This window comes from Bison bison, unplaced genomic scaffold (assembly GCF_000754665.1).
Source record: "Bison bison bison isolate TAMUID 2011002044 unplaced genomic scaffold, Bison_UMD1.0 scf7180017864484, whole genome shotgun sequence".
NCBI lineage: Eukaryota > Metazoa > Chordata > Mammalia > Artiodactyla > Bovidae > Bison > Bison bison.
The window spans coordinates 566953-577016 of record NW_011495044.1 but is presented as its reverse complement, the minus strand read 5'-3'; the positions used below and the strand labels follow the sequence as shown (position 1 = coordinate 577016).

The following is a 10064-nucleotide window of genomic DNA, read 5'->3' as shown; positions in this document are numbered from 1 at the left end:
CATGGCTGCAGTCACCATCTGCAGTGATTTTGGAGCCCCCCAAAATAAAGTCTGACACTGTTTCCACTGTTTTCCCATCTATTTCCCATGAAGTGATGGGACCAGATGCCATGATCTTAGTTTTCTGAATGTTGAGCTTCAACTGTCTGTATCTACACCCAAACCAGTCCAACTAAAAAAATTTAAAAAAACAAAAAAACCAGCTGCTGGGACTTCCCTGGAGGTCCAGAGGTTAGGACTCCACGCTGCCACACTTCCAATGCAGGGGGCACAGGTTCAACCCCTGTGAGAACTAAGGGGAACTAAGATCCCACGTGCTCCCAGATTGGGCCAAAACAAAAAAAAAACAAAACCAACTTCCTGCCTTCCACCACCAGCCTCCTCCAAAACTCTGCTTCCCAGATCCTTCTCCTCTTCTCCAGAAGTTCATCCCCAGCCTCAGAGGAATTCTTGTACATACGAAGGCTTGTAGGCCTGAAAGCAAAAGTGCTTTCACCTCTTAAACTCCCTCACCTCTTGCTCTTTTCCAAACATGTTTAAGATTCACGACTCACACAGAAAAACACACATGGCAGCTTTAGGTATTTCTTTACCCTGTTTTCAAGTGAAAGCCTTCAGCTAGAACTTACAGCATTTTAAGATTCTGGGAATTTTTTTTTTTTAAAGAGAAATCTTGAAGTCTACACCTTACCATTTATATATGTAAAACAATGAGTCCTAGAGATTAGCCAAACCCAACTATTTAAAAATCATCAGGTCAGTTCTAGTAACTTCTAATGGAGCATAGCCTATACAAATGCTGAAACCCTATGCTGTACACCTAAAACTAACATAATATTGAAAATCAACTATTACTTCATTAAAAAGTTAAAAATAAAAAACAAAACAATTAAATGCTAATGGAAAAAATAAAGGAAGACCCTGTCCATACCTACCAAGAGTGAATGGGGGACTCTGAGTCATTTAGATTCAGTGAGGGTGAGCTCCTGCCCTGACAGAGATGTGATATCCCACCTCTTTTTTTGGGTAAAAAACCCAAAATCCTCAAGGCTGTTCTGAGGTTCCGAGAGCTGATGCAGGGACCTCTCCATTCACTGCATTTGCATCCTGTGTTCGTGATTTCTGACACATCCAAATCTACTATTCACCCTGTATTCTTTTCCAATTGATTCATGTTTATTGACATGTATTTAAAAAGGAATTTTTTTAATTTCTTAAATTTTTAAAATTTTTAAAGAATTTTTTTTTATAGTTTTAAAACTATTTTTTGATCCAGCCCTGTCAAATCACTTTACAGATAATTTTCTCATTTTGGCATCAAGGTTGTTGATGTTATAAATACATCTTTTCATTACCTTAATTATTTCTAACATTTCTTTTTTTTTATTTATTTAACTTTACAATATTGTATTGGTTTTGCCATATATCAAAATGAATCTGCCACAGGTATACATGTGTTCCCCATCCTGAACCCTCCTCCCTCCTCCCTCCGCATACCATCCCTCTGGGTCATCCCAGTGCACTAGCCCCAAGCATCCAGTATCGTGCATTGAACCTGGACTGGGGACTCGTTTCATATATGATATTATACATATTTCAATGCCATTTTTAAAGAATTTTTTCATGTCATCCGCTATAGACAAAAGGTAGTCACAAAAATAAATTCACAGCAATTCCAAAGCTATCCCTCTACACACTCCCACTCCCCTGGGGTTACACAGCCACATCTAGAGAGAACTAAGCTGGTATCCATCGTATCAGGTGACCTACAGTAACAACTGTAGCAGGCAGGTCACATCTACGATTGTGTCACTGAACCTTCACCAGCCATGCAGACAAACACCTGCTCTTGAGGTGGGAACCGGCATTGTTCCCATTTTCCAGATGGAGAAACTGAGGTGCCGAGAGAGGAAGCCACTCGCAGTGGAGTGAGGGGTCCTAGTAGCAGGCCACCCTCCTGCTCTGGACGGCACAGCTCTTGCGGGGAGCAGGGTCTCCCCTGCACCCGGGAACAGCCATGCCGAAGCCTGTGTGGCCCCCGCCCACCCTACTGCCTGGTCCCATCCTCCCACGGAACCTTCATAACATCCCCACTGGACTCAGATCCCAACCGTCCACACGCTACGTCACAGAATGAAGCGGGGAAAAGGGTGGAATGCCTTTCCCTTATTTTCCATTTTCTATTTCTTATTTGTCTACTGGGAATACGCACTGCTTTTGTAATAGCAGAAAAATCGAAGGTTTGAGCTTGTTTTTAAGTCGCATCACTTGCCACCAAAGGTTAAACGGACTAAGTTCTGTCTCTTGCTTCTTTGAGGAAGGCCCAGGATGACACTCTGCAGGGCAGGCGACAACCTCAGTGCCATGTCCAGAGGGGGCCCTACCTACGGTGAGGACAATTACAAAGCAGAGCGAGCCGTTCGGGGCGCGGGGAAAGGGCTGAAAAGTGCGTAAAGCTGATGGCGGTCAGCTTTCTCTGTTCCCAGAGGCCTCGGCCTGTGGACACAACAGTAGCCCCACCTGGGAGCCTGGAATTTCTGCCAAAAACAATGGGGATGAGCCATGGGTGTCAGTCGAACTGCTGAGTGAAGTCGAAGGCTAATAAGGCCCAAATCAACTCAGACTTCCAACCCAGCTCAGCACACAGCCAGTCACTGAACTGTGTGCACAGGACCCCTCTGCAGGACACCCTCCCTGCCAACTCTGGGCTCACGACTGGGTGCCCACCTGCCCAATTGGCCTGAGACCGTCCAGTTTCTATCAATCGACATGTGTGATTACTAAAATTTCCTTCACTCAGTGTCCTGACTTGGACAACATGTCAGACATTCACACATGGACAGACACAGAAGAATCACACAGTGGGTGATATCCACGAAGCAACACGCAGTATCCCAAGTGTAGTTCTGACCCTCCCACCAACTGGCAGAATAGTCCTGGACAACAGAGATCAGACAAAGCCAGGGGACTAGTAACCAACACTGAGCAAACCCTGACAGTCTGAAGTCCCTGCCTGGAGTTCCATGTGGAGAAGAACCTTTTTTTAATTTATTTTATTAAAATGCAGTTGATTTACAATGTTTTGTTAATTTCTGCTGCATAGCAAAGTGACTCACTTATATACACATAAATATGTTCTTTTTCATATTCTTTTCCATTATGGTTTATCCCAGGATATTGAATATAGTTCCCTGAGCTCTACAGCAGGACCTGTTAATTTCTGCTACATAGCAAAGTGACTCAGTTATACACACATAAATGTGTTCTTTTTCATATTCTTTTCCATGATGGTTTATCCCAGGATATTGAATATAGTTCTCTGTGCTCTACAGCAGGACCTTATTGCTTATCCAGTCTCTATACAATAGTTTGTATCTGCTAATCCCAACCTCCCACTCCATCCCACCACCACGCTCCTTCTCCCTGACAAGCACAAGTCTCTATATTTGTGAGTGTGTTTCTATTGTATAGATATGTTCCTTTGTGTCATAGTTCAGGTTCCACATATAGTGATATCATATGATATTCGTCTTTCTCTTTCTGACTTACGTGATTAGTACAGTAATCTGTAGGTCCATCCATGTTGCTGCAAATGGCATTATTTAATTATTTTTTATAACTGAGTAATATTCCATGGTATATATGTGTGAATGTGAAAGTTGCTCAGTTGTGTCTTAGGGATCCCATGGACTATACAGTCCATGGAATTCTCCAGGCCAGAATACTGGAGTGGGTAGCCTTTCCCTTCTCCAGGGGATTTTCCCAACCCAGGGATCAAACCCAGGTCTCTCGCACTGCAGGCAGATTCTTTTCCAGCTGAGCCACCAGGGAAGCAGCTTCTTTATCCATCTGCTTTATTCATTCATCTGTTGATGGCTATTCAGGTTGTTTCCAAGTCTTGGCTACTGTGAACAGTGCTGCTATGTACATAGGGGTGCATGTATCTTTTCAAATTATGGTTTTGTCCGGATTATGGTTTTGCCCAGGAGTGAGATTGCTGGATCATATGGCAACCATTTGGAGAAGACTCTTAAGGCCACATCTGGGTGCAACAGGGAAGGGTGACAGATTTTATCAGCAATGAGGTTATGGGTGGGGAAGAGGAGAAGGTGAAAGCAGCCAAGTACCCTGAATAAGCAGCCCTTCAACTCATCAGGCCCCGTAGGTCCTTCCTTCTGACATTTGAGCTCCAAAATGATCAGAAAAGGACCATGCTCAGACCTATTGGCCACGGATAACCTCTGCAGTCCAAGATCACTCTGCTATCTGGTAGTCGAGCTCTCCTGGCTACAGCAGAAAGATCCAGTCAGTTAGGAAATGCTGGAGGATCCAGAAAAGGAAACTGCCCAGGCAGAGAACAGTTCCCCCTAAGCTCCGGTACCTCCCTCATGGAGACAGTTCATACTTCGAGAGTGAGGAGTTTGAGGGGAAAAGGAAATTTCGTCCTCTGTTCTCGTGGGACTTTCCCCGGGGAGGAATCTTCTCAAGACTCTTAGCTAACAGGATACGGTAGCACTGATCCAAGTAACTACTGCCTGGAGCAAGTCCTCTCCCAAGTTTGGTGCAAACCACAGCCAGCCTCTGTGACACTGACATCCTGATGGCCGAACAAAGCAATGAGCTTCATTGTCTAGAGATCTCTCACAAGCTCGTGTAGCTTGTGGGATAGGAGTGCATGGGGGTGTGTGCACTCACTCACAAAGATTTCATTGAAGTTACAAAGCCATGAAGGACGGCAGCAGACAGACACAGAGAACAGACTTGTTGCCAAGTTGTGGGGGGAGGGGAGGGATGGATTGGGAGGCTGGGATTCGCAGATGCAAATTATTATACGTAGGAAGGATAAACAACAAGGTCCTACTGTACAGCTCATAAAACCATCAGTTCAGTTCAGTTCAGTCGTGCAGTCATGTCTGACTCTTTGCAACCCCATGGACTGCAGCATGCCAGGCCTCCCTGTCCATCACCAACTCCCGGAGATTACCCAAACTCATGTCCATTGAATCAGTGATGCCATCCAACCATCTCATCCTCATCCTTAAAACCGTAATGGGAAAGAAGATGAAAAAGAATGTACATATATGTATAACTGAGTCACTTTGCTGTACAGCAGAAATTAACATTGTAAATCAACGGTACTTCAATAAAACTTTTTTAAAAAGGAGAGTGACCCCAAAAGACATGGAGGAGTCTCGAAAGAACACAAAAAGGAGGCGTGTGGAACAACAATCGTTCAGCCGCTTAGCTCAATCCCACCATGCTAGGCTATGCTATGCTATGCTATGCTATGCTAAGTCACTTCAGTCGTGTCCGACTCTGTGCGACCCCATAGACGGCAGCCCACCAGGCTCCTCCATCCATGGGATTCTCCAGGCAAGAACACTGGAGTGGGTTGTCATTTCCTTCTCCAATGCATGAAAGTGAAAAGTGAAAGTGAAGTCGCTCAGTCGTGTCCAACCCTCAGCGACCCCATGGATTGCAGCCTTCCAGGCTCCTCCATCCATGGGATTTTCCAGGCAAGAGTACTGGAGTGGGATGCCAATCCCACCATGAATCTACTCAAACCCCAGGTCCGGTTCTGCTTACCTTGTTGAGTCGTTCCAGCATCTCCTTCAGCAGCAGTTGACACTCACACTCATTTTCATACCTGCAGACGGGACACAGAAGGCAGAGTGGGACATTCAGTCAGCCTGAGTCCTGCGCCCTCTCTTTATGGGAAGCAGGAGCTGATGCTGTCTTTCGGAGCCCACTCACCCTTTCCCAACCTTCTCCATGGTATACATAGGGGGCGCCATACATGGAGACCCAGCCCCAAGCCCCCAGCACCCCCTCCTAGCCACCCAAGGATGCAGGAATCAGACCTTAGCACAGCTGTCACCCTAGGATCGCAGTTACAATCCTGGGGGCTGCCCTAAGGTTCTGCCTCAAACACCACTGCCCTGACCTCACCTGGCTATCCTATACTATTGTATTCATTCACCTGAGACAGCTTTTCTAGACTGTGTCCTTTGATCCTTACAAAACCCTGGAAGAGAGCAGCTGCTGTTACCCCTATGTGAAAGATGGGGAAACTGAGGTTGAGAAACTGGCCCGAGGCCCCTGTAGATGCTCTGGGCGCTTCACTCACAGCCTCAGCATCTGTCAGAATCGTTCTGCACACCCAGAGCCTCCCCTGGGCTGGGGGGCAGGGCAGACTGGACAGGTCAAAGAGCCAGTCAGCCTGGAAGCAGCCTGCAAGCTCCGGAGTGGGGACACACACGCCCCGGCTCCCTCCCTCCCAGATGGGACCACAGACAAGGGGTCTCCACCCCACAGGTGGGCGCCAGTGGTCACAAAGGGTAACTTGCCGGATGAGGCACCACTTGGTCTTTCCCTGCCTCCCTCACTTCCCCACTCCCCAACTGCTGCTCCCTGACACCATCCCCCAAATAAACAACTTTCTCAGGCTCAGCTCCTGGAGGACTTCACACATAGAGGGGTGAGTCAGGATTCAGATGTGAGCCTGCCACATCTACCACACTGCCTGGGTAGAGCGGGGACACCACCAAAGTTATAAGCATGCACAAGATTAAGAAAGCCGCCAGTGCTAGGAGCACGTGTATTTTTTTTCTCCTAGTCTGCTTCTTCCCTGGAGTCCTAAAAAAAAAAAAAAAAAAAAGCTAAAGATCAAGGAAGCAGAGAAACACCAGAAATCATTCTGATCAGAACAAGGTTCCCTCTAGGGGGAATTTCATCCCCTGAAGAAAAAGAGAAAGCCCCTTCCGCAATGACCCCCACCTCACTTCCTGTAAGCTGTCCCCAGTATCCATCCTAATAGGAGATAGGAAGCCATGTTTGGAAGCCACAGGGCTGCCTAGAATAAAGACTACATTTCCCAGCCTTCCTTGCAGCTCAGTGTGGCCATGTGACTCAATCCTGACCAATGGGAAGCAAGCATGCCTGTGGCCACTTGAAGATATCTTTGGTAAGAGATGGTGTAGGTATGTCCTTCTACATCCCTTCCTCCATCTTGTCCCTTGAAACACCAATGCTGCCTTCTTGAAGGCCACACACAGCCTTGTGGGCCTTGATTACCCTAGGGTGCCATACTAAACTGCTAGCCCAGATCTTACACAAGAAAGAAACAATCTTCCACTTGGAATAAGCCAATGTTAACTTGGAATTTATTTGTAGTTGAAACTAATCCTACTCAGCACTTAGCCCAACCTACAAAGCCTGGCTTTCTGTATCCCTGCACACCCATGCCACAGGTTCAAGTTAGGACTTTACACTGACAGGTGCTGGGAAACTGCAGCTCAAAATCAAAAGTCCTGACCTCAGGGAAGAACACTGTTCTCAGTGTCCCCATCTCCAGAGCCATCCAAGAAGCTCAGCTGTAACCAGTAAGCAAAATATATGTGCATAAGTTTTTCTTTTCACACCAGGATGTCACATTTAGCAGTTTGTTTTCTGTGTGGCTCTAATGAAGCCAGAAATGATTTTTTTTTTAAATAGTTAATTCCCTTTAAAAATAAAACTGTTAACAAAATTTAATTTTCTTACTGCTTTTTCCTGCTAGAAACATCCAAGAATTTCTATACCTTAAAAACATATTTAGGGATTTCCCTGGTGGTCCAGTGATTAAGACTCCACACCTTCAGTGCAGGGGACCCAGGTTTGATCCTTTGTGGGGGAACTAAGATCCCACATGCTGCACACAGCCAAATACTTTTTAAAAAATAATTTTTAAAATGTTTAAAACATACTTAATAAACAAGATATTAACCTAGTTTCATGCTGTAGACAAGTCTAGGTATTATATTAAAGACGGGTGATCTCATTATAAAGAATTCATGGTAAGAATTCATAATATATTCATAGAAGTGAATATAGAAGTGAATTCATAAGGTGGAAAAAACCACTTTGGCTTCAATCGTCTGACTGACAGAATTAATTTTAGCTTTCAGCAATTTGGATAATTGACTCATCATTGTATTTTGTATGCATCATTGTATTTATAGTATTTTGGTAGTTTTGTTTTATAGTTTTTATTTTATTTAGCCTTTCTTTGATGTGCTAAAGACCTGATTTTGAAATTATACAACTATCCAGGTAAAGAATATGCCTAACAAGGCTGCATATACCTTCCTGTTTCTGCATTAATTTCACCTATTTCTGGCTAGTCATCACCACACCTCTGGAATTAAACCAAACTCAGTGTATGTCCCCAGTGTACTACAGATGTGTATAATTTTTACAATGATTTTCTAATCTCACTACCCAATTTTAATTATCAAAACTTCTCTAAGGGGGCACTGGGAGGGAATAAACTAATGAGAATTATCAAATAAATCAGAGAGCCTGAGGGGCCTGCTCCATGATGGACACACAACCCAGAATCAAGTAAAATCAGGAAAACTCAACACAGCCACCCTCCATTGAGGGCTCCCAGGAGTCATGCTTGCCCAGTCAAATCACAGCCGACTGTGACCCAAGGACTGTGGCCTAGGTAAAGGCCATCTGGGGATCTGGGGTATCCAGATGACCCATGGAGCTGCCTTGTGTCATTCACCAACATTCACCTCCATTGCTTTAGGTAACATGAACTTTATATGAGTGAAGGCCTCACTCCACAGGCATCCAAGGAAGGTTTCTCTCCAAGACACAGCATTCTGAAAAGGGTGTGAGCCTCCAGGCGAAAAACCCAAGTTCAAGTCCTGCCACCCACAGGCCCTCTGCAAACCTCAGTTTTCCCTTGAAGAGCTATAGGGATTTTCTGGTGCCTTCTTCCAGGATCAAAACCAGAAACAGGGACTTTCCTGGCAGTCCAATGGTTAAGACTCTACACTTCCACTGCAGGGGCCAAAGGTTCAGTCCCTGGTTAGGGAATTAAGATCCTGCATGCCACACAGCACAGCTAAAAAGAAAGAAAACCAGAAACAGCAGGACTGATGGAATGAATGCTTATGATCAGATAAACAGGCTCGATATACAATGCTGAATAACCTGTTCACATCTGGGGCTGAGAATATGTAATACAAACACAGAGCACATTTGAAGAAAACTCTCCAGCTACCCTAGACCAGAGATTCTCAAACCTGGCTGTTCACTGAAATTACCAGTGGAGCTCATTAAATATGGAAATCCTGGGCTCCACTTGAGGTCTCAGATCAGGTCTACCTCTGAATTTTTTTCATTAATTTATATAATTTTTAAACATATAAATCTCTTACATGGTCAGAGAATTTTTTAAATGACATCAGAAAACGTTAAGTTAAAATTCTCCCTCTACCTCTGTTCGTCCTCCCTTATCCTCATAGGTAAGCAGTGTTGTTAGGTTTCTGTGTGTGTGCTTGTGTCCTTTTGCAAGCAAAAAATCTCTATGCCTCCCCCTGTCTTTTTAAAATAGATAATAATAACACACTATTTTTTTTTTACAATTGCATAGAATTCCATTGCATGAATGAAGCACAATTTCATAACCTGACTCCTATTAACAGGCATTCAGGTTCCAAGTCTTAGTTACTGAGATCATGCTGCAGGGAATATCCTTGTGGACATGTCCTTTGACACCTGCTTGAGTATCAGAGGGAACTGCCCAGTGGCGCTAGTGGTAAAGAACCCACCTACCAAATGCAGAAAACATTAAGAAATGCTTCGGGCTCGATCCCTAGGTCAGGAAGATTCCCCAGAGAAGGAAATGGCAACCCACTCCAGTATTCTTGCCTGGAGGATTCCATGGACAGAGGAGCCTGGCGGGCTACAGTCCATAGGGTCATAGAGAGTCAGACTACACTGAAGTGACTTAGCACACGCACACACAGAATATCCGAGGATAAATTCCCTGAAGCACCCAGCTGAGTCAAAGTGCACACTCATTTATAACCTGGAAAAATGTTGACAAATTGCTGAGCATCTTTTTCTTTTTTTTTTTAACAGCTTTTAGGGTGATTTTAAAGCATTATTCATTCTATCAAAAGGGGGCACATTGCCCAGGACCAGGACTTTTGAAACTTCAATGTTTAACTTAAATGCTGAATCACCTGGGGGGGGTCTTGTTAAAGTGCAGTCAGATCCAGGAGCTC

General features: G+C 44.7%; 1 protein-coding gene across 1 annotated transcript in view; it reads right to left on the bottom strand.

Annotated features, from left to right (window-relative positions):
- The window catches only part of BFSP1 (beaded filament structural protein 1, filensin), a 48183-nt gene that overhangs the window by 27271 nt on the left and 10848 nt on the right, over positions 1 to 10064 (bottom strand). The window contains exon 4 of the mRNA XM_010862793.1: positions 5587 to 5647. Coding sequence (XP_010861095.1) covers positions 5587 to 5647 — 61 coding nt within the window. The remainder of the gene's footprint in view (positions 1 to 5586; positions 5648 to 10064) is intronic.